This window comes from Rhineura floridana, chromosome 3, assembly GCF_030035675.1.
Source record: "Rhineura floridana isolate rRhiFlo1 chromosome 3, rRhiFlo1.hap2, whole genome shotgun sequence".
Taxonomy (NCBI): domain Eukaryota; kingdom Metazoa; phylum Chordata; class Lepidosauria; order Squamata; family Rhineuridae; genus Rhineura; species Rhineura floridana.
In genome coordinates, this window is record NC_084482.1 from 185,604,750 (window position 1) to 185,630,378 (window position 25,629).

General features: G+C 39.9%; 2 protein-coding genes across 19 annotated transcripts in view; one reads left to right on the plus strand and one right to left on the minus strand.

Moving 5' to 3' along the window:
• FHIT (fragile histidine triad diadenosine triphosphatase) overlaps positions 1–25,629 on the plus strand; it is a 1,850,166-nt gene that overhangs the window by 1,305,878 nt on the left and 518,659 nt on the right. The gene's annotated exons all lie outside the window — the stretch shown is intronic.
• LOC133381984 (uncharacterized) lies at positions 18,679–21,414 on the minus strand (the record flags this gene model as incomplete). Its single annotated transcript, XM_061621629.1, has 2 exons — positions 18,679–18,688; positions 20,489–21,414. Coding segments are annotated over 2 exons (936 nt in total), but the record flags the coding sequence as incomplete, so codon positions are not given.

Here is a 25,629-nt window from a genome sequence, read left to right on the forward strand (position 1 = left end):
GCCATCTCTGTTATCTTTTCGGTGCCTACTGAAGACCTTCCTCTTTCAACAAGCCTTTTAAGTAGAGACCTTATCCCAGTCTGTGTCTGTGTAGGAATTGCTTTTAAAGAGGTTTTTAAAGCTTTTAAAAAATGTTTTTAAAGATGTTTTGTTTTAGTATATTTTAAAGTTTGTTTTTATGATGTTTTAGAGTGTTCTTAGTCTTGTTGTTCACCACTCTGGGCTCCTACTGGGAGGAATGGTGGGATATAAATTTAATAAATAAATAAAATGTAACCTTTCCCCATAGGGGAGTTGCTCCCCCCCCCGATAATTTTGGCTGCCCTTTTCTGAACATATTCCTCTATTCTCTGTTATCTTTTCAGCGCCTATTTCCACCACCTCTGTTATCTTTTCGGTGCCTGTTGAAGACTTTCCTCTTTCAACAAGCCTTTTAAGTTGAGACCTGTGTTGGAATTGCTTTTTAATATGTTCTTTTTCATACCTTTTTTTCTAAACAATATGTTTTTTAACCCTTTTTATTTAAGATATTTTAAAAGCTTTTAAAAAAAATGTTTTCAAAGTTTTGTTTTAATGTATTTTAAGGTCTGTTTTTATGATGTTTTAAAGTGTTTTTAGTGCTTTTGTTTGCTGCCTTGGGCTCCTGCTGGGAGGAAGGGCGGGATATAAATCAAATAATAAATAAATAAATAAATAAATATTCCTTCCTGTTGTTGCCCCATTTCTTGCTAAACAACTTGGAAGCCTTTAAAAGCCTTGGATAATGTAAATGATGCAGAATATGTAAATGAATAATTAATTCTGATCACAAAATTTGGGTTCTCTTGGAACAGATCAGTAGAACCCAGTACTCTAGCATTAGACATTCAAGCTTTTTGCTACCTAGGTACATGTTGTTAGTACATTTATATCCCACTTTTCTTCCAAGGAGCTCAGGGTGGAATGCAAACATGGTCCTCCGCCTCCCAATTTTATCCTCACAAACACCCCTGTGGGGTACGCTATGCTGAGAGACAGTGACTGTCCCAATAGTCACCCTATGAGCTTCATGGCTGAGTGGGGCTATGAACCCTGGTCTCCCAGGTCCCAGTCTGACACTAGCCAGCACTCTAACGCCTGGAAAAGTGCAATTTTGCAATTCTCAAATGTGACATATATAGATGTTAGGCATGTTTGAAAAGGAGGACCGAAAACCAGATTTTGAGTCTAGCTGATCTGTAGGGTATGCAGGCCTTCCAGCTTGACTTGGTTTGCTGCTTTCTCTAGAAAGCATAATGTAGAAAGATTGTATCCAACATTGCCATTGCATGAGCAGAACAGACTTCTACTCGTGCAATGGGACTCTCCCTTCCTCTCATCTCCCCTGCAGGTCCCCCATGTACCCTCAAAATATGCCCCAAAGTACATTTGGGGGTCATGCTGGAGGCTCCACAGGTAAGAGAGGAAGAGTTAATCCCATTGCATAGGTAGAGGTCCATTCACATGCACTGAATACAACCCAAAACATCTTACCTTGGACACACACGGCTTAGCTCAAGATTATGATATTTCAATACAACTATGTGGCAGTTATTGGTTAGATATTGGAAGAAAAATCTGCCTTTAAACCATATTCAAAAACATAATCAATCATATTATCTGAACAGTAGATCTGTCCAGGCTCAAGGTAAAATTTGTTGTTCCTAATAGGATTCTTCTGAATTTCTATAAGTGAATGGAATGTATAAGCGTATGTGGGAAAATAAAATGGATAACTGAAATCCTGGTCTGTTTTGCTATAGAATGGGTTTTTTTTTCAGTTTACATTGTTATTTATTTTTCTCTCTTATGTGTTAGAAAACTAATTTGAAAAATAATTACGCTGCTGTTAGAAACCATCAAGGCATTTTTTAAAAAATATATATTTCTGCCCAGGAATGTAACAATCACTATTTGCTAGGTGATATTACATGATCTTATCTCCTAATCCATTGCTGGCACTTTCCCTCTCCCTTTCAGATAGGGCCACTTCAAGCTAATATCCCAGCAATTTATGCCGTGTAATTATGTGGGAGATGCTGTCTGTTTCCCCTTTAATATTCTGGTTGAAAACAGTGACAACACTGTGGCTTTGAATTTGTATTTTCCCCCTCATCTCACACCTCTGCCTCCGCAATGAGGTATTCAGCTAATCAGTTTTAATAAATCAGAATTAGGTACATTTTGGAATTCTTTTAATATTTATGGCATGCTTGGACTTTTTAAAAAGGTCACTCGAAAATGAAAAAGGAAGAGAGTCAGAGAATACTAAACATGAGTGAAGGAGATGTATTTCTAATGAAAACTGTGATGCTCATCTTTTCAAAGAAAGGTCCTGCTTTTCTCCCGCAATCTTGATATTGTCTAGTGCCATTTTCCTGTATGATTATGTTTTAAACCATGAAAATGATTCCCAATCATTTGGCAGAAGTGCTATGTGGGGGGGGGGAGACGGAGAAAGAATAAGAGGTTCTGTTGGTGTGCTCTGGTACCGTTGGGCAGCAATCCAAGATGCAAGTTATATAACTGGACAAGAAGAGAAGAGTAAGGGCAAGCAGGCCAAATGCGATGCAGAAATGTGGGATTGTATCCAGTGAAGTCATTGCATAAGTGAAATGACTTCCCCTTATGCAGTGCAACTTTCCCTCCCTCTCCTTCCCCCATGTACTTCTTGCATGCCTCCCCAATCTGCTCAGGGTTTTCCCCACCCCTTCACAGCAGATCTGGGGAGGGTGTCAGGGCCATGTGGGGAAAGGGATGAGAAGTTTCACTGCAGGAGCAGGAGTCAACATCATTCTGCTTGCACAATGATTCAACCCATGGGCAAGAACAAAGCCGGTCAAGGAGCAACAGGAAGCATGCTAATGGCAAGGCCAGAGAGCCCTGCCACAAGCTGCTAAGCAGCTCACTGGCAGACTCTTTTTGCCTTCCTATATATGCTGGGAGGTGGGTGCTGCACTGATGGGAATACACTGAGCATAAGAACATCATTAGAAGGCCTCCTTGAAACAGGTGCCCTTCAGAGCAGAGGTGAAGCTGGTGTTGACTAGAGAGAAGGCCTTTTCTTTGACAGCAGGGGCACCTCAAGGAGAGCACCCCACACTTCCTTTGGGCTTCCAGTTGGCTTCTGTAAGAACAGAATGCCAGAGTACATGGACCTTTGGCCTGATCCTGCCAGCTCCTTTTTATGTTCTTATGGAATTCTCTCCCTAGGGAGGCTTGCCTGGCACCTAATTTTCTGTCCTTTTGGTGCTGGATGAAGACCGTTCTATTCTCCCATTTGTTAAACTGTAGTGATATTGTTGCTCATTTTGTTTGCCATTTTAACCGTTTTACTCTTTATTCTTGTTTTATTGATATGGTACTTATTTTTGTTTTATTGTTTACTGTCTGGAGATGCCTGGATAATATTTATATTGCAATGGCATAGAAATAAAATAAGATGAACAAATGAATGGTCTCAGGTAACCTTGTATTCCATTATTCCTGATTCACCAGTTTTACTTCGGCATGTTTCTACCAATCCCATAAGGTGTATCCTAGCTGTAAAAGACCTCTATATCATTGTTTTTCTGCCTGTGCATAGCTGTTCTGTTCGTGCGCTAGCTTGGCATCTGCAAGGGTATTTTGACATGAAGGTAACTCCAAACCAATAATGCCTCTTATGTGCATATTTGGGAAGGTATGGACTCCTGGAGAGAGTACCATGTTTCCTGTTTGGATGAGCATACATATAGATTCCTATAAAAAACTAGATAATTTCCTAATATGTTCCTAATATTTCCTAACATGTTTGGAGCTTCAGAAGTTTTTGCAGCACAAGCATTTATTTATGCTGAAAGATGGCTTTTTAGCATACCAAGAAACATCTAATCAACATTTGAAAGAGGAAGAAAATTTGAAAAGGCATAAATCAACATGTCCCACAAATATGTTCTCAGAATAAAATGACAAGTGACTTGTAACATGTTCACATGGGACTGAATTCCTATAGGCCTCCACCTTTATTAAGGATGCTTTCATACTGCTCAATTGAAAGAGTGATTGACTGAAAAATGGTCTACAGCTTTTCCTGCAAAGTTTTCAGGGCCACCACTGAATTTATCTGTCTTTCAAACCTAGGAGAAATTTGCCCTTCGAAGTGCAGTTGCTTCGGTATGTTAGCAGCAAAACATCGGAAGACCTGGAGAGCTGAAGGCAAGAAAAGGAATCCTTTATTTTCCTTTTCAGATATAAATTTATTCTTGAGCTGTGATTGCTGGTTATGGAAATAATAGAGCAAGGACAGGGAACTTGTGCCCCCCCCGATGTTGTTGGACTTCCAACTCCCATCAGCCCAACTAACATGGCTCATGGTCAAGGATGATGGGAGTTGCAGTCCAGCAACATCTGGAGTGCCACAGGTTCCCCTCCCCTGTAATAGAGGAAAATGTTGAAGGCCTTCCAAAAAATGTACCCTGAACTGAAGGTCAGCTTCTTCTTCATTCTAATTCAACTATATTGTGAAGGTGCAGGGTGAAGGCAAGTAGAAGTGCTGCTAGGCCTCAGATATTAAGAATTAAGGCTTAATTTTGGGAGCCACCTCCCATATGGGCTTAAAAAATTCATTCTAAGACTAGGCATATGTGCATTCAGTTGCAAGAAAAATGAGATGTCATGCATTATGTTCTAGGTTTAGGACTTTGCAGACTAAGCACAGCTAAATCATAGCCATAGCCTTGTCCCAGGCTATGTTCTGAAGGTACATGAGGCCAGCACCCTGCTGAAGCTAAGCAGGGTCAGGTCTAGTCAGGGCCTGGATGGGAGACCATATGTAAGCTGCCTTGGGTTTCTATCATGCAAAGAAAGGCAAGGTATAAATCAAATAAATAAATAAATAGCTTCAAATAAGGATAAGACAAATTCATGCAGAATAGGTCTATCAGGCAGAACAGCTCAACTCAAGTCTTCATATTCAGAGGCAATATGCCACTGAAAACCAGTTTGCAAGGGAGCAACAGCATGCTCTAATTTCTGGGCTTCCTGTATTCATCAGGTTGGCAACTGTGGAAAACAGGTTCTGGGGTAGATGGCCCTTTGGTCTAGCGCAGGAGGGCTCTTCATATCTTCTCAATATGTGTATCAAAACCATTAAAATGTTTCATTATGCCCTCAAAACTAGTTTATGGAGAATTATATGCCTTTTCAGATTTTTGGAAACATTTCCTTCCTAACCTTTCCTGTGATTCTTCTGTAGGACAAGGACAAGTCTTGTTTCCTTTCCCCTGCTTTTCTTTCTTTTTTCTCAAAAACTTTATCCATTCTTTCCAAGACGATAATGAGCTGTCTTTGCTGTTGTTGCCTGCAGCAGAATAAATTTCAATATGTCATCCTTCTTTTGGCAGACCAGGAACAGATGACACTCATAAAAGTGAACTCCATGCTTCTTTTTAAGCCCTTTTCTTCCTCTCCTCCTCTCTGGCACTTCCATGATTTATTACTCCTCTTTAAATGCTTCCAGGTGGGTCAGGCAATAGTCCTTGAGACAGTACCATAAAAGCTTGTATTGTGTTCAATAGGTATGCCAGAAGGCAAATTTCTGGTGAAATAGATGGGCATGTGATGGGCATCCTGAACTCTGGCACAATGCCAGATCCTTCCTCACATTTATTTTCCAACCACAGGGTGCTTCCTGCTGAATAAGCACAAAACAGCTTGCAAAGTGCATGCAATTGGTTTCTTAATGGGCAGGTGATAGGTGACATTTTGGAATGAAGTGTGCACTTCGCAAGTTGATTGGGGAGCCATTTATAGATTTCTCATTCACATATGGTTTCTATGTATTACACATGCCTGGGAAAGACACGTATGGATGCATGCATGAGAATGAATCACAGGAATTCCCTTATGCCTGAGAGAGAGAGAGAGATTTCCATTTGGCTCAAAGCCAGCAAGTTACCCCCCCCGGTATTGTTTTCTCATCTTTAAAGAAATTAGGGTCAGTTTCACACATGAAATCAATGGAGGGGCGCATGGTAGTGGCTTGCATGGAGACTATCCTATGTCTCCATGCAAGCCGACTGTGTGAAATATTTAATTAAATAAATAAATAAATAAATAAATAAAATTATTTCCTGCCCTTTCTCCCAGAAGAAGCCCAGGGTGGCAAACAAGGGGTAAAATGTTAAAGACATCTTAAAGTATCTTAAAAACAAAATATCTTTAAAACATCTTTTTTAAAAAAAAATCTTTTAAAAAATCTTAAAAAGCAATTCCAACACAGACACATACTGGTATAAGGTCTCTACTTAAAAGGCTTGTTGAAGGAGGAAGGTCTGCAGCAGGTGCTGAAAAGATAACAGAGATGGTGCCTGTCTAATATTTAAGGGGAGGGAAGGGTATGTGCCATAACACTAAATGTTTGTTTCCTGTGCTGTGCAGAATGGACCTCCTGAAATATATCTTCATCTTTTATGTGTGCCTTTGTTTTTGCAGTTTGTAATTGTGTGTTGACAATTATTAGTGGAACCCCTTGGGTGACTGCTCAGACTAAAAGGCTTCTTTCTGAGTAGGACCCCCACCTCACAGTTGTCTTTTGTAGCCAGTTGCTACTCCATTGATTACATGAATCAGGCCTAAGGTAGCATCTTGTGGATAGCTGCCATATCAAAGTATTCTGTACCTTTGAAAATTTAGCAGTTTTGTCATTATTGGTGTTCAAGGGACAGGAGCAAGCTGGTGAAATATCCATGTTCTACTATAGAATTGAAGTGCCTTCTTGTCCAACCCCATCCTAGCTGCAGGAAATCCAAGGCTATCACAAACAGTGGTCAGTTGGGCCTCTGCTTGAAGACCTCTAGTAAAGGGGAGGCCACTACCACCATGCTGGGTGTCAAACTTCTCTTACCTTCAGAAAGTTCCTCTTAAAGTTCAACTGAAATCTGTTCTCTGGTAACTTAAGGCCACTAGATGTAGTCCTGCCCTCTGTGACAGCAGAGAGGACATCTTTGCCCTTCTCTGTGTGACATCCCTGAACATTATCAGGTCTCACCTCATGAATAATAAGATGACAGAATAGGAACTCATGTTGTGGGAAAGTTCTTTCAGGTGACGGCATTATTGCTCTGTGTGCCAGAAAGAAAAGTAAAACCAAAAATTCTCCACTAGGGAAATCCCAAATATAAGGCAAGGGGAAATTATGTGAAAATTAAATGATCCAAATTAATGACACAGAAGCACATGTGCTTATTTTGCCTTAGCTTACTCAATAAGCTAAAGTGCACACTTCCTTCTGAACTTGGAATTTTCACAGTATCACCTTCATCATTTCAGCCATCTCCAAATGTAGTTCTAATGCATCTAGTAAGCTATATTGCTCAGGCATTCCTTAAGGCAGATGCGGAACTATGCAGACATGCAAGAGATGAAACGCAAAACACTGTTTTGCTGGTTTCGGGATGGATTTGTGAAATGTGTCTGCCAAGGTAAATTTTGACAATTGCCCTGAGAATGCAATTTGTATGGAGCGCCAAAGATGAGGAGGCTGGGGTATCTGTATCATTAGCACACTCTTACTGGAAATGCATTTTTAATGCATTAGAGCCCCTGTAATTTAATACCAGTTCAGCCGGCTTGGGACATAAGAAATGCTACCACTAATTGCATGGAAATGCTTTTTGGATGCAATTATACTTCATTTTGGAAGACTTTTAAGGGCCATGCACTTCAGTGCTCTCTGCTCACAGGTCTTGACATGAATTGCAAAGTGCAAACTTTCTGACAAAAAAGAGTTCAATTCTCTTCTAAAAGCCCTCCACTGAATTTTCAGAAATGTGTGTTAATAAGATTTGTTTGCAATTGATCCCAGTAATATTGACTGGTACTGTACAGTGTAATATTCTTGAATTAGAGATTATTCTGTATACTCAGGGTGCTAAATGGATAATTAATGTACTATCACTAAAAGGCTACACTTCTGTAATTTTTATGGAGCCCTGAGCATCCTTGGTTGTTATTGTCCTTTTGCCCAAATGGTCCCTTGCAGCCAATTCTTAATCCCTTAAATCAGGGTTGGGAAAACCTGTGGCACTCCCATTATTATTGGACTCCCAGCAGTCCTTGTCAGCATGGCCAATGGTGGGGGGATGATGGTCTGGTCTGGAGAGCTGTTTCTTTAAATCCCCATCCCCGCTTTCAATAAATATGGATTGTGGATTCTCATGATAGCAATCCTCCTTGAGTTGCATGGTTGGCACCTTCTAGATGAGAGTATTAAAAACAGGGCTTAATTTGATACTGGACTCACCCGAGCATCTTGTATGCCATTCCATTGGCCACAAAGCTGTGGGGACATATTTATCTTCTGATAACTACCAGAACAGTATTTGATCTAAATACTGGATCACCTTGAACCTGTATCCAGCACCAAGATCAGTCTTGGACAGTGGCGACTAGGGACTCCATGTCAGTGGGGCAGTAGAATCTGTGCTGGGTTTTAATCCGAACTTTCAAGGAGCTGCCAAAGTGCTTCGGAAGCAGAAGCACCTTGGACAGCTCCTTGAAAGTTTGGATTAAAATCCTGAGGGGATTCCATTGCCCCACTGACATGGAGCCACTAGCCATCATTGGCCTTGCAATAGATAAAAACAATAAAGAAGAGAGATGCTAATGAACAAAGTGACTCTGTCTTTCCCGCACAGTAAGGATCATAGGTATCCCATAGGCATCTAAAACAGGCTGCTGGACTAGATGGATATTTGGTCTGATTCTGCAGGGTTCTTCCTATGTTCTTTATGTAAGACCTCACCCTTGAGACCACATGCAGTGTAACCCACACAGCTAGAAACAGAGGTAAGATTTTAGATCTCAAGACATGTTTAAGCCTAGTACCTCTCCTTACACTTGAGCCATGATTAAACACTCCCTGAGCTTTGGAAAACAAAAATTATACAGCCACAAGAGTGGCTGTATACTATAGTCAGCATGGATTTTACGCATTCCGCAATGTTAAATTGAAAATACCCCCATGCCATTCTAATGTTTCCTATAAACTCACTTCAAAACAAAACCTTACAAAACTTATAGTCCTGAACTCAGAAATGCTTGCTTAACAACCCTCTAAATTTTCATGGTGATACACAAAACAGTCAGAGAGAATTGACAGTTCAAAGTGTAAAAAGAGAGAGAGAAAAAAACAGACCCCTTTTGGTCTTTTTTGTCAGAATTCTCATAATTTGTTGAAATTAATTAAAAATCAGCCATGTTCACAAAGTACCTGTAATCCTATTACTGACCTTGCCCCATACTCGGACCTTCATCCAGTTTAAAAGTTTAAAAAATGCCTGGCTGATTTTTAATTAATTTAAGAAATGTTGGCTTGAACGCAATGATAATGTTGGGCATGCTCAGTAAGAACCAGCTGTCAGTGTTCTAAAAGCCAGACTCCCAGCTGCTCGGCTTCCCTAATCAGGGGGTCACATGCATCTTAGGCAGGCCAAGTTTGTTTTTTCGCTTTTTTATCATTAATTTTTATTCAAATTTTAAAAGACAAAAAACAAAACAAAACAAAAACAATTAAACAATAAAATAAAATGTTGACTTCTGATTTGTCGCAGATCAGTTATAGGTCTACAATATATAACAATCCTGTCTCTAAAATTATATTATAAAATCACTTTTCTCCAGTAGTTATCTTAATTAATCATCAAATCTCATAAACATTACTTTATTCTTTCCACAAAAAGTCAAAGAGAGGTTTCAATTCCTTGAGAGATATATCTTTCCATTTTTCTCCAAGTAAACATATCGCTTAATCCATCTGATTCAAATCTGTTAGGCCCAATAATTACAATAGCCATTCTTCCATTATCTGTATTAATTCCATCTTCCATCTTCAATAATCCTGTTAAGTCCAGTAATTTCAGTAGCCATTCTTCCATTATCAGTATCCCATAATAATCTTGTTGTCATAGCCATAGTCCAAATAAACATATTGATTAATCCATCTCGTCAAATCTGTTAGGTCCAATAATTTCCATAACCATTCATCCATTATCAATATTAATTCCATCTTCCATCTTCAATAGTCCTGTTAAATCCAGTGGTTTCAGTATCCATTCATCCATTATCAGTATCCCATGATGATCTTGCTGTCATAGCCATAGTCATATAACAAGAGTCTGATGGGAATTTCCCCCATCACAAATATGTCCTTGCCATCAATTCTGAATATGTTGCTGAAATATTGTTGTAAAGTCACATCTCTGCTCTTCTTTTTTACAAAATGCACTGGCTCATCTCTTAAAAGTTTTTCCATTGTCACATATTTGTAGTTAATTCCATAACTTTTTTCTATGTCAAGCCCCATCACATCATTCCAGTCAAGAATTCTGAATATGTTGCTAAAATATTCTGCAAAGTCAAATCTCTGTTCTTCTTTTTTACAAGATGCACTGGCTCATCTCTTAAGAGTTTTTCCACTGTCACATATCTGTAGCCAACTCCATAGATTTTTTCTATGTCAAGCTCCATCACATCATTCCAATCCAGAAAATTATCCAAGACATTGATAACTTTACCACCAAAATCTTCATTAATTTCTTCAGATACAACGTTGAATTCCAAACAGTAAACTTTAATTCTAACATCCATAAACTCCAAATCTTTTTCCAATTTCACATTTGTTCCAATCTCCAGGGCTTGTAGCTTCCCTTTAATTTTTCTTTTCTCATCTCTAATCTCATCAAATATCTCTCTCACAGAATCTCCTATTTCTTTAAACTCCTGCGTCATTTTGTTAAATTCAATTTTCATCTCCTGTCTACCCTGTCTCAGGGTTTGTTTCGTTATCTCAATCTCACCCATTATTTTCTGAAACATAATTTCTTCCATGGTCTCAATCACTTTCCTGGTTGTCATTCTTAAAACCACAGAAACAAAAATTATTTCAGCCACAATTGGGTTAATATTACAGGCTTGCTGACATCAGTGTAGACAATACAGCCTGCCTTATCTTTTATGTGTTCAGGAATACAAAACAAACTTAGTTCCCAACATCAAAAAAATTAGTGGCGTCATGAACAAGCAGATTCGTCAAAATGAAATAGACTAAAAAAAATAATAATAATTTTTTCCCCCTCCTCGAAATAGAAATCCCTCTTCCGTTGGTATCTTTAGAATGCACCTCCAGGACAGCTTTTTGCAATAAAAACAAATATAAGCTTTTTCGATTTCTTTCCTCCTTAATTTCATGAGTGAAAGAGAAAAGACTTAACTCACCAGAAGTTCTTCACAGCTGATTCATTGACAAATCTCTTTTTTGCTGCAACAATTTAAACCAAGTGAAAAAAGAAAATAGAAAGAAGGATGCTTATCTGCCTGTTATAGTTCGTTTTTCTTTGAAGAAAAGATAAACGTGTCACTATAATCAGCTAGAGCTTGATGAAAGTCCATCCGGCATTGCAGTTTGAACCTTCTCTCATAAATAAATGAAATCCAGTCCTCCCCACAAAAACAGGCTTTATGGTTAATCTCTACGTTTCTCCCTGTCCGGGAGAAAATCTTTACCAGTCAAAAAGAACGTTTTCACTGATTTTAGAGCTGAAAAAGCTTCTTCTGAGATGAGAGACGACTCAGAGGCAGCACAGGCAAAGCAACCCTTCCTGGAAGTCGCCAAGTTTGTTTTTTCCAACAGTTAGAGCCATTGCTTATGTAGCAACATATTGTAATCATTCTGATTTTACATCAAACAGCAGTTTCAGATTCAACTGTTAATGCACCCAAAACAGAAATAGAGCATAAACTCCAGTTTGAAACAAAAAAGGCTATCTTCACCATCATATGACATCGACCAATAAAAAGGCTTTGAAATTAATAAAAATAAATTTGACACAGATTTCTACAATGAATAATGAGACAAATATAATTTTCTATGTTAGATTCTCTGTAGATACAGTAGTAACACAGAAAAGAAGCAAATTAAGAAGAACACTAACGAACATACAAAAATTTAATTCTACATCTTTGGAGATGGCAGGTGTTGCCACCACTCACCTTATACTCAGAGGCACCTGTTACCAAATTCTTCCAAGCTACACAGGAAGTGGATTGGACTGTGAAAGACCAACCCAAATTGGTTTGCATTTTGACCAATTTGTAGGGCAGTCCAATATCTCAGAGAGGAGGTCAGATGTCCTGCCCCCCTGGTGCATTCACTATAGCTGCCCAATTTCCCTGCTTTTTAAAGTTTGACAGAAATATCTGTGGGCTATAGGTACATTCTTAAACCGCAAGTTTTTTTGCCTATTAGTGAATAAATAAATTGATGTGAGATATTCTCTGTTTGATTTGTAAAAAGGGGTGCCAAGTCTAAAACTTACCTGGAAGGAAACCACATCCCTAGTGTGAATATAGAAATATGGAGGCTACCTGCTGTTGTTCAGCACTGAAGTAAATGCATTCTGCGCATATCAAAGACAGGGCTTTCTTTATTGTTATTATTTAGAACGTTTTAAGCCTGAGCCTTAGCATAGATTCTGGGACTGAGCCCTGGTCAGTTTTGGCTCATGTTAAACACAGTCACTTTGCTATAGAGAATAATTCCCTCACATGCTTTATCATTTACTTCCCAACAATCACTCAGTGGTAGGTTCTGGCCTTGAAAGGAATCTCGGTTGTCATCTCACACAGAGATACTTCAATCGGGATGCTGAGAGCTAATTTTAGAAACATATATGGAACTGCCCTCCTGCAATTAGACCAGGTAGAGCACAGCAGGGCCGGTTCTAAAGGGTGGCCGGGGGGGCACTGGCCCGATGGCCCCTGGAGCTACAGGGGGGCCCTCAGCCGCCCCTCCGCTCCCCTTCCATGATCCACCCCCATGCCCCTCCACCTACCTGTCTGCTGTCTTTTACCATTGCCCTTAATGAAGATGGCAGCTGCGGTTTCCCTAAGGTACTGAAGCCCCTGCCACCATCTTAGTTGATGGCAGAGATGCACATGCATAGCACACATGCGTGCCATCAACAAAGATGGCAGCGGAGGCGTCATCCCCTTAGGGAAACAGCGGTCGCCATCTTCATTAAGGGCAATGGTAAAAGACAGCAGACAGGTAGGTGGGGGGCGCATGTGTGCATGTGTGCGCACATGCACACATGCTGGGGCCCAGGGCAAGCTGATGCCCAAGGCCCCTGGCATTCCTGGAGCGCCTGGAGCACAGATTTGAATGTTTCCTTATGTCAACAACTCCCTGCACATAGAAAGTTAGCACGTCCAGGAGGATTGATGAAAATCCTTTCCCTTGACATACCTGAGTGGTGCCTTCAGGGAAGGACTTTGAGGCCCCACTCAGCAGAACGAGCAGGAGGGCCTACAAATGCAACAGAACTGGCTTAGTAGCAGAACTGGCATTACTTGAAGTGAAATAATGCACATTACCTCTTTAAGAGGGATGATGGTGGTGGCTGTATCCAGAGTCTAAAATTACCTAAATCTGCTTGACTCCTATAGTGAGAAAGGTTTTGTTTTTTAAAAGCAAACATCATTCCCTACCTGCATTATGAAGTGGTACCGTCTTCCTAGAGATTGTATAACCATTTAAAAAAACCCAAAAAACAGCAGCATTTTGGACCTTACTTTCTCATGTCCACATGTGGTATGACTCGGGGTTGGACTTGGTGGCCTTATAGGCCCCTTCCAGCTTTACTATTCTATGTAATGAAATGGACCACAATTGTCTGACTCTGTGTATATCTGTGTCTGTGCGTGTGTGTGTAGTGGGGATGGAGGGATGGGACAGAATAAACAGGACTTCTACACGTTTCCCCCCCAAATGACTTTATTTAAAATTTCTGATGTTAATCTTCAGCCTCTGAAGCTGTGCTGTGGACTTACTGGCTCTACCACTCTAATATTCCTCTTTATTTTTCACCCTTAAACCACAGGCTAACCTCTTCCCCTTTTATAAATCTCATTTGGGGTAGTGCAAGAAATAATGGTTGTTTACCATAAGATAGAAATTAACAGCATAGTAGCATATAAAGCTGCACTGTTTTCCTGTTTTTTTTTAATGCATGGTAGCTTGGAAAGGAAGGAAATGATAGAATAGAGGAATGCAACTGTGGTGCATTAGTCATAGTTACATTTCTTCATTACTGGTTCAAATTGAAAAATGCCAGTCACTACACAGCTGACTGAAGGAAGTTTGGAAAGAACCACATGCATTCAAAGGTCAAGAAAAAATGAAAATTATAAGCCATATTGTTTTATTGCCTCCACCTGATGATTTATTTTTTCTTTGTTTTATTTTTCCAAGTTGGAAGAAAAAATGGTGGCAGAATGGCTAGAGAGACTTCAGCAAGAGCTGTGTGACAGAATGAAAATTTCAAAATCAAATTTCACTTACGAGTCAACAGCTTTTTTATTTCAGTCGAGTGCTTGTCAAGTAGGCAATATTTACAGCTGTCCACCGGGGCAGTGTGCCTGTCCAGGTGGTTTTCCGATAAACTTTTGAAGACCAGTTTTGAGATGGAAGAGTAATTGTAAACAGGTCTCCGAGAGCACATATTTCCTGAGCAGGATTAATTTCTTTGACCATTTTAATTTGGTATAAATCACGTCTCCTTTTGCCACTTATGCACCAAAAGACAGTAATATTTGCACATGGAGAATATTTAAAAAATGACTTCTGTTTCAATGCATAATTGCTAAAAACAGTTAGTGAAGCTGCTCAGTGTTTTGTGTTCATTTGCTGTGGCTGTTTTGGCTCTTAATTAAAAACACACAAACACAAAAGCTTTGCATTTTCTTTCACTTGCATTTAGAAAATCCTTGGTTTTAAAAACCTCGGCCTACAATTGTGACATACTGGAATGATACATTGCTTGACACCTGAACTGGAACACTATGTGCAATTTAACAAGTTCCAGTATAATGAATGTTATAACGGATGATGTTCAAAATTATCACCAAGTTTATCATTCTGATACAGACACATCTGCAGTTACCAGACCTTTTGCTGAAATAGCAGCTCAAAGGCTTGTATACAAATACATTTTAGTAATGTGCAGCTTCATAAGGTTGGGGGAGAAATTCGATCCAGCCCGCATTGAAACCTGAATCTATCAAATTCACACTTTCTGAAACAATATGAGAACCAAAACATAGCCATCTTTCAAAATTCACTCTTATCCAAATTTTGTGATGCAGTTCTCCAACCAAAATTTTTTACAAAAAAAATATATTGGGGAATGTGTGCATAAATATAAATATATAAGTAAAATAAAGTAAATTTTATTTTATAAATGCATTATATAAGGACGATTGCTTGCAAAATGTGTATATCAGTCAAACCTGCATAAAAAAAATGTTCATTGGCAGAGATGCACACTAAAATGCTGCAGAATTTTAATGAGGATTTTTTATTTAAAATATTCACAAAATGTTGCAGGAATGTGGAGAATTGAATTTAAGATTGGAAAAACGAGAAAATGAGATAAATGAAATTGACAGATTCTTCCATCCTTAGTAGTTTATATGTCTTTTGGATCATTCCTGATGTGCCAGGCATTTTACAGTTCTAATTTTATTTTATATGGGTTGGTTATTCTTTCTTTTGAATTATCTGCTCACACACAACCCTATATTTCAATCTGCTAAAATCTTAGTAATTTCTGTCATGATGACCAGCATGGAAAAACAGGACTCTGTGCTTGCAGTTTTTCTTCTACAATTTGGATTTTGTTTGAATCATAGAATCATAGAATAGTAAAGTTGGAAGGGGCCTATAAGGTCATCAAGTCTAATCCCCTGCTCAGCGCAAGAATGCAAATTGAAGCATTCCTGACAGATGGCTGTCCAGCTGCCTCTTGAATGCCTCCAGTGTTGGAGACCCCACGGAGAGTTTGAAAGTGGAAAAAAGTGTGTCTTTGTATAACACCTAGATAGATGAAAGTTTGTTTAAATTTAATGTTCTTTCTTAGCAAAGAAACCTTTGTGTTTACTAGACTGGCAGCATTTAAACATTTAACATACTGTGATGTAAAACTTGAGGGAAAATCCTACATCTTTGTGTAATTTGGCCTTCTAACAATATGAATTAAAAGGTGGCATTTTAGTTTGCAGATTGAGTCATTGATGAAGTAGGAAATAAATTCACAAGTAGAATATGCTGTCTTTTCTTTGTCGTCTTCTGCAGTTTTGATAAAAAGATACAGAAGCAAAACCAAAAGCAATGTTCCATGCAGACATTAATAATGAGAAGAACTGCTGGTGGTAGCTTCTGTTGGAGCAGACTGGAGACGCAGTCTCCTGTATTTTTCCCCCTCTGTGAAATGAATTAAAACTCTATTTAAGCAAATATGCAAGAGAAAATCACAATCTCACACACTTTCTCTTCTTGAATGTGAATGATTATGCAATATATAAATATCCTGAATGAATGAATAAATAAATACATTTTAATAATTTATAATTTATAATTAAAATAATTTGGGGGCAGGGGTGGGGAATCCTTGGCCCTCGAGATGTTGCTGAACTACAGCTCCCATTAACTCCAGCAAGTATGGTCAATGGCTAGGAATGATGGGGGATGTTCAGCAACATCTGGAGGGCCAAAAGTTCCTCACACCTGGTTTAGGGGATGCGGCCAGAAAAACTACATGTTAATCAACTTGGTACACCCCAGCCTAGGCAGAATATATATATATATATATATATATATATATATATATATATATATATATAGTTTTTATTGATTAAGATCACCCCCCAACACCTTGGCAGAAGTCTTAGCATACTGTCATACTCAAACTTCCAACACAACTGCTCTGGATTCTCCTTTCCCCACAGTTTAGTTGGTGTCTTTCAAAGAAGTACTGCCCTGGGCTCCTGCTGAGAGGAAGGGTGCGATATAAATCAAATAATAAATAAATAACATATATGATCAACCAGCTAAGGCAAAGCTTGAGGCAGGCTCTAATTTAGCAGTCAAGAAAGAGGTAAACTAAGTTATATGTTAAGTGCTTGATTGGGTTTTAATTTGCCTAGTTTTTATTTATTTTAAATCAGGGATAGGGTACTTAAAATGGATGGCGGCTTGGATCCTTTCTTTCCACACCCTCATAGGCCAAGTTTGCAGAGCTTAAAAATGTTACTTTTTTGAAATATGACTCCCATCAGCCCAATCCAGTGGCCATGCTGACTGGGGATGATGGGAGTTGTAGTTCAAAAAGTAAATTTTCCAAGCTCTGCAAGTTTGAGAGGTGAGCAGGGCTGCCACCTGACAATCACTGGATTGCACAATGATGTCAGAGCCCCCCTTTTCCCTTTGCCTATGCAGGCTGAAATCAACCTACATGGACAAAGGCACAGGGCTTTTCAGGAACCTCTTTTTAGCTGATCGATGGCAGCTGAAAATTCTGCCTTCATCCCTGCCATGTCTTTACCTGACCTACACTTGACATAATATATAACATCCAGTTAGGGCAGGTGGGAGTGGCTGGACCAAAATGGCTTCACAGGCAAAATACGGAGGCCTGGTAGACTTAATTAGGAACGTGGGCTATTTTATATGGTAGCTGCAGGCAGAAGGAGGGAATAGTCCTTTCTTCCCTGCCATGTCCCTGATTTAAAAAACCCACACCCATTTCCCAATGCCTCAAGAGATACATTGGGAGGATTTTTTATTGGGACTTCAGCAGGAGGGGATAACTTAACCCCCTTAACCTAATCCTGATTGCCCCTGTGAGGCAGGTTTGCTGATTGGAAGCCAAGGCAGCTGACAACAAGAAATAAATCCATTTAAAATCCAATAACCATAAAAAGAAAACAAACAGCTTAAAGTGGCATAATTCTGAATTTTGGATCAGGTAGGTGAAGTTCCTTATCACTTGAGGTTGTAGTCCTTGAAGTTCCATTTGAGTAAGCCCCACTGAATACATTGGGACTTGCTCCTGAGTAAATGTGCATAGGATTGCACTGTAAATATATTTATGAGTTATGTAAATAATAAACATATTTGACAGTCATGCTTATATAAATATTTCTTCATACTATGTCTCAGTGTATCTGATTTCACACTATGGTTGTACATTATTATTTCCTCTATATTGTGCATGTGCATTTCTTCCTTGTAGTGGTCATGGTCCCCCTCTGCTGTTTTCACCCTTAGGGGCAGATTAGCCTAAGAGATAGTGAGTAGCCCATGGTCACCCAGTACACTTTGTAGCTGATTTCAATTTTAAAAAATAAAACACATCCAACTGGCTTTAAAACACATCCAACTGGCTTTTAAAGCACGTGATGTCCCCCAAAGAATCCTGGGAAGTGTAGTTTTCCCCTCACAGCTATAGTTGCAACCACCCTTATCAAACTACAATTCCCATGATTCTGTGATGGGATTCATGTGCTTCAAATGTGTGTTGAATGTGCTTTAAATAAATGGTGTGGATCTGTCCTAGGTATGATGTGCATTCATTAGTGAATTGAAAAGAACAATTTAAAAAGATAATTTTTAAACAGGGGAAGGGCTGCAGCTTAGTGGTAAGGCACATGCTTTTCATGCAAAGATCCAAAAATCCAAAACTCTGGAAAATACTCTTGCCTGGAATTCTGGAGAGCCAATGCTGGTACATATCAGTACTGGGCTAAATGGTACCAAATGGCCTGAGTCGGTACAAGGAAGATTCACTTGTTCCTAAAAGAGGAAAGAGACTCAAGGGCCACAGTAACTCCAGCATTTATTTATGTAATTTATTTACAACATTTATATATTGCTTTATTTTAAAAACCTCAAAGCAGTTTACAGAAGGAATTAAAACTGTAATTATTGACAAAAATAGTTAAAAAACATATTTAAAAACATTCAAAATAATAAAACCAGCAATAAGCTAAAAACAGATAAAAATCATAATAGCTTCTACATGCCTGGGTAGAATTGCCTAAACAAAACATGTTTTTGGCAAGTGCTGAAAAAAAGTACAGTGAAGGTGCCTGCCTAATGTCAATAGGCAGGAAGTTCCACAGCGTAAGTGCTGCCACACTAAAGGACTGATTTCTTAGAAGAGCAGAACGAGTACTATGTGGCACTTGTAACATGGAAAGCACATCTTGAACTTGGCTTGGTAGCAAATCTACAACCAGTGCCAATTTCAGAGCAGAGGTATTATGTGCTGATAGATCAGGTTGTGCTGTATGTTTTTAGTTTTGGTTTTTGGTTAGGAACCCTGACTGCTTGTGGGATGCTGAGTTTTCTGCCTTATGCATAGGAATCTTGTGGTTGGTATGGTATTGCATTCAGGAAATCATCATTGTCTTTTGTTTTTCTCTTTGCATTTCATTTATCTCTGCCCTTATTCCCTTACATCCATAGAAGCAACAACAGTAGTTCCATGCACTCAGCCCAGCCCCCTTAAACTCAATGATGATGCACCTTGTTGTTTGCATGATGGTTTGTTTCTTGTTCAATAGTGGTAAAAGAGAATTCACATACTGGGAAATGTGACTTCAACTGCTGTTGTTCCTGAGCTACTGCCTGTGAAGGTAGACCAAACCATGTGTGTTTTCTCTCTTGGCAGTTATTACTTACTGGATTGGTTTGGCTATCAAAGTGAGTTGATAGCAGCCCACAGGGTAGGCAGGAAAAGGTAGAGAATATTCTTAACTCAAGTCATTTCTTAAACCTCTCTCTGCAGTGAAGGGTCAAGTCTGTAAAGAAGTTTGGAGCTGTTGGATGTTGTATCTGGCGCAAGCAGATGCCCAGGATGCAGAACAATATAGTGACAGGCTAGATGCCAGTTGAAGCAATGAGCCGGACAAGCAATAAGTTTTAAGATTCACTTTCCTGACAATATATGACAAGCTCTCTCTGTACAAACTCCTCGACCCCCACACTCACAAGTGTCTGCTGGCCCTCTATATAGATAAGGCCAGCTGCCCGAGCCTAGGTTGCATAGCAACGTGTCCTTGAAGATGGCTCGAGCTCTGCCAACTTTCGCTTCTAAGTCACGTAGCTCACTTGTGGAAATTTAACTTCTGCTTTCTCGGTTTAATAGCCAACAATCCCCCACCTTAAATTTCCACATTCAGCCAGTTACATTTCTTTTCCATTTACATGTGTTACATTTCATATTTACATTTGCATCATCTGGTTTTACAGCCATTACATTTCATTAGAATCTCAGCATCATTTTTATTACATACATTTATTACAGCAATTATTCTTCATGATTCTCATCATCCCACTTTCGCTGTCTTACCTACTTGATTTATCAGTTTTAAGAACTTGTCTTCACTTGGTGGTTTTGTCATAACGTCAGCCAGCATATCAGCAGTGTTACAATAAGTTAATTCCACAAACCCTTGTTTAATCATTTCTCTGACATGGTGATATTTGATGCTGATATGCTTGGTTCTCTTGGTGCGTGCTTCTGACTGAGCTAGCTTAATGCAGGTCTGATTGTCCTCATATATTTTGATTGGTTTGTCTATGCCTTTTCCAATTTCAAACAGTAGATGGTCGAACCAGGTAAGTTCGTTACAAACCAGAGACAACGCTATATATTCAGCTTCTGAACTCGATGTAGCCACTATAGTTTGCCTCTTACTGCACCAATCAATCACTGAATCATATAATAGAATGACAACACCAGTAGTAGACTTGCGGCTACTGGGATCGCCAGCATGATCCGCATCTACATAGCAGCACATACTCCCGTGTTTACTGCTGGACAACACTAGACCTTTACTGCTAGTACCTTGCAAATACCTCAGGACTCGTTTTATTCCTTGCCAATCTGTCTCAGTAGGCTGTTCTACTTTTCGACTTAAGATGCTAACAGCATTACAAATGTCAGGTCTTGTTACCTTAACAAGATATTGCAACTGTCCTATGATGTGTCTGTACCTAGCAGGGTTTTCACAAGCTGTCTCTGTGGTTTCTTGTTGAAATGATGTTGTCATGGGAGTCCCTACTGCCTTACATTCAGACATCCCACATTCTGCTAGTATTTGTTTTATCTTTCCTTCCTGTTTTAACACGAAACTCCCGTCTGAACCCCGTATGACCTCTGTACCTAAATAATGACTTACAGGTCCCAAACTTTTCGTTACCACATGTTGTTTCAGACTATTATGGAACTCTCTTTCGTCTTCCTCCCCATGGGAAAAGTACAGGATGTCATCTACATAAACTAGGCAGTATGTGAGCCCCCCCTTTGTTTCTTTCACATACACACAGGGGTCTGCCACACAACGCTTGAAATTCATTGACTGCAGAACATCATCTAATTTTTCATTCCAACAGCGCGCACTCTGGCGCAGACCATAAAGGGATTTCTGTAACTTGCAAACTAGACCTGGCTGTGTTTCACATCCAGGAGGCTGTTCCATATAGATTTCTTTTTTTAACTCCCCATGTAAAAACGCCGTGCCGATGTCATAGTGGCTTACATGCATGTTTTCTATGGCAGCTATTTTTAGCAAAACCCTGATTGACTCATGTTTCACCACGGGAGCGAAAACTGCATCGTAGTCTGTCCCGAATTGCTGTGTAAAGCCCTTAGCTACTAGGTGTGCCCTATACCTTTGTATCTGTCCTGTACTCGACCGCTTACGTTTAAATATCCATTTACACCCTATAGCTTTCTTCCCTGGGGGCAGAGGTACTAGCGTCCATGTGCCATTTTTTCGCATTGCTTCCAGCTTCTCTTTCATCGCTGCATGCCATTCATTCTGTTCGGCTATGGGTAATTGTTTTATATCCCCGAGGCTTGAGGGCTCTTTGTCCTGCTCTGTTTTATTAGCCACAACATCAGCATCAATCACTGGTGTCTGTGCTTTCACTGACTGCGTTAGGTTAAGCCCTATTGAACCTCTATGTGTCCTGTCTGTGTCTTTACTGAGGACTCTCAGCTGCATATAGAACAGTGACTTCTTTACTATCCCTTTCATGAATATTTTTTCTCCTCTCATAATATGCACTGAACCCCTTTTGAACATTTCATTGAGTTTCGACACAGCCATAATGTTGACTTCAATGTCAGGAACAAACAGCACATCTGTCATAATGGTATTGAAACCTGCTAATTTCACTGTTCCTCTACTTTTGATAAGTTTCTTAGATCCATCAGCCATTATCACATGATCCTCTACATCACAAAATGTATGAAACATGGATTTATCTTTGATTATACTATTTGTTGCCCCACTGTCAATTGCCCATAAATCTTTACAGTTATTTCCCTGCTCATTGTTCATACATTGCTTATTCTTACTAGCATAGATCACCTGTACACATGGTTTTCTTCCTCTTTCTCTTCTTCTTGCTTCACAATTCCTTTGAAGATGTTGTTTGGAACCACAAAAGTAACATGCCTTTTGTCCATACAGTCTCTCTTGTGCTGCTTTGTTGTTCAGCTTTCCTCGTTGTGTTTAGACTCAGTCTTTTCCTGCTTTGTCATTTCTTGCCTCCTTTGGAATTCTTGTAAAAGTTTGCCTTCTATATAATCCATATTGAGATTGGCATCGTCCATTGCTTCCAAAGAGCTCACCAGACTATCATAACTTGAATCTAGTGAAGATAATGTGATATACACTTTTTGCGTTTGAGAATGTTCAATTTCATGTTCTGACAACTCAGTAAACAGTCTTTTTATTTCCAACAAATGCTCTGACATGGTTGTATCTCCAGATAAGCGCATCTGATACAATCTTCTGGCAAGATATATTTTAGAACTGGCAGTCTTTTTCACATGAATATTTCTTAAAGTTTCCCAGGTTTCCTTTGCCGTTGTTGCATCACGCACGTGCAGTAATTGAGAATCTTCAATAGCAAGAACAATTAATGCCTTTGCCCTCTCATCCAGCCTTCTCCAATCTGCTGGAATAGGCACCCCGGCGGGTGGGTCTTCTGCGATAGCTTTCCACAGGTCTTCTTTCACTAGAAAAGCCTGCATTTTCTGTTTCCAAGTGCCATAATTTTTCCCTGTCAGCCTTTCCAAGGGAATCCCGGCCGATAACGTAACAGACATACTTTCACTTTTCACAGTTCACCGCCTTTGTAATTAGAGCTTCTCACCTCCGTCCTTCAGTCAGTTTTCCCACGGCTCTCTCACAGCTTTCAGCTCAGCTTTCGGTTTCGCAGTCTATTGCTCTTCACACGCCTGTCCTCTTTACTTTTCTTTTGTCTTTTCTTCGGACATCCATCTGCGCATCGAAACCATCCTCTGCTACCACTTGTTGGATGTTGTATCTGGCGCAAGCAGATGCCCAGGATGCAGAACAATATAGTGACAGGCTAGATGCCAGTTGAAGCAATGAGCCGGACAAGCAATAAGTTTTAAGAGTCACTTTCCTGACAATATATGACAAGCTCTCTCTGTACAAACTCCTCGACCCCCACACTCACAAGTGTCTGCTGGCCCTCTATATAGATAAGGCCAGCTGCCCGAGCCTAGGTTGCATAGCAACGTGTCCTTGAAGATGGCTCGAGCTCTGCCAACTTTCGCTTCTAAGTCACGTAGCTCACTTGTGGAAATTTAACCTCTGCTTTCTCGGTTTAATAGCCAACAGGAGCAACCACGTTAAAAGGCAGGCAGGGCATTCCAGGCAGGGGGTTGCTAACCCTGCTTTGATATCGATATGTTTGCAGAGGACCTCTAGTCAAGCCTCACCAACAGCACAATCTTAACCATATCTACTCAGAAGTAAATCATATTGAGTTCTGTGGATCTAGTTCCTTAGTATGTGTGTTCAAAATGTCAGCCTCCAGGGCTATCCATCTTTACTCCTGAGTGCCCCCATCTAACATCTCCACAACACTAGGCTCCCTTCTTCCTACAATGGCCTTTTGGCAATTGGCCTGGCCCGAGGACACTTAATCCTTTGTTGCCAGAAGCAAGTATGCTAGATTAAATGTTCCCTATCCAGGATCTCTAAGCAGATGAGAAGGAATGATCCCATCACTTCAGCTGGACTGGGAACATCCTCTTTCAGCTAAGATTTCTTTCTTAATTTTCAATCAGAGATTTTTTTTGTTTATTTGAATGGTATGCTCCAAGCAACTGTGGTTGATGGTTAATGTATCATATTTAATGACATCACTAGGACCCGTTCCCGTGACATCACTAGGGCCCACCCCTGAAATCTCAGGGTTTGGGATGCTTCTGACCTGGCAACTCTAGTGAGATGCTCCAGCTGTGGGTATTTACCAGGGATCATCTGAAATTTCTGGTACCTGTCCCTGATAAATCACTATGCCTGTTTTTCCCCTTTGGGAGATGTTTCATAAAAGTGTTTGGATTTGCCATTCATCAGGTTTTAAACCCCTCCCCCTCTCCAGCAGGTTTCTTAAACTATGAGGTGGGGGGGATGGATACCATCTGTCCCTGAGGCATATATTTGTCAATACAAATAGGAAGGTGTCATTAATGCACAGGCTGGCAATTCACATGCTGATTAAGCTAATATTGTACTGATGGTAAGAATAAAAAAAATGGAAATGGACTGCCTTCAAGTCGATCCTGACTTATGGTGACCCTATGAATAGAGCTTTCAGGGTAAGCGGTATTCATAGGTGGTTTACCATCGCCTCCCTCTGAGGCTGAGAGGCAATGACTGGCCCAAGGTTACCCAGTGAGCTTCATGGCTATGTGGGGATTCGAACCCTGGTCTCCCAGGTTGTAGTCCAACACTCTAACCACTACACCACACTGGCTCTCAAGAATAAAAAGAGCCCCTTAAAATCTTCTCTTTGCCTAGTGAATACATGGAGGAGGGAACAGGACTGAGCTATTGGCTCCAATCCTGAGGTTGCTGCACCCCACTGTTCCTGTTCCTCCACACAAAGCCAAAGGTTTGCAAAGGTGTGTCTACATGTGCACAGCTATATTATATTATATTATATTATATTATATTATATTATATTATATTATATTATATTATATTATATTATATTATATTATATTATATTATATTATATTCCTTTTTGTATCCCACCCTTCCTCCTGAAACAGCCCAGGCTGGCTAACAACAACAATAAAAAATGCAAAACATAATAAAATAATAGTTAAAATACCAGCAAGGTCTATTAAAACTAAATTTAAACAATTAAAACGAAAGCAGCAAGCAATAACCTTTAATATAGGTGTGGGGAACCTTAGGCCTGGGGGCCAAATACAGCCCTTTCTCTCTAGCCCTCAGAACTCTCCCCAGGCCAAACCCCTCTCTGGCCCTGCTTCACACCCCAAGTGTTTTTTTGCCTGGTTGAAATGTGTCCTTGAACTCTGATAATGCCTCTATCTGGACGGAGGTTAGAGAGGTATATGTATAGAATGTAAAAAGTTACATTTGTTGCTCCGCCCACTTTTGCTTCTGGCCCCACCAACCACTGGCATATGGCTCTCAGAGAGTTGCCCAGAAGGGAATGTGGCCATTGAGCTGAGGAAGGTTCCCAACCCCTGCCTTTACTGGGAGGTCCCAATGCAGTTGTATTCCAAAGACCACAGGAAATAAATTCATTGTAAATTTATGCCTGAATGCTATCAGCATTGAGGGACAACTGGATTTCACTCAGGAGGAGGGAGTTCCATAAATGGGAGGGACACTACAGAGAAGGCCTTCTCTTACGTGACTGCCCCA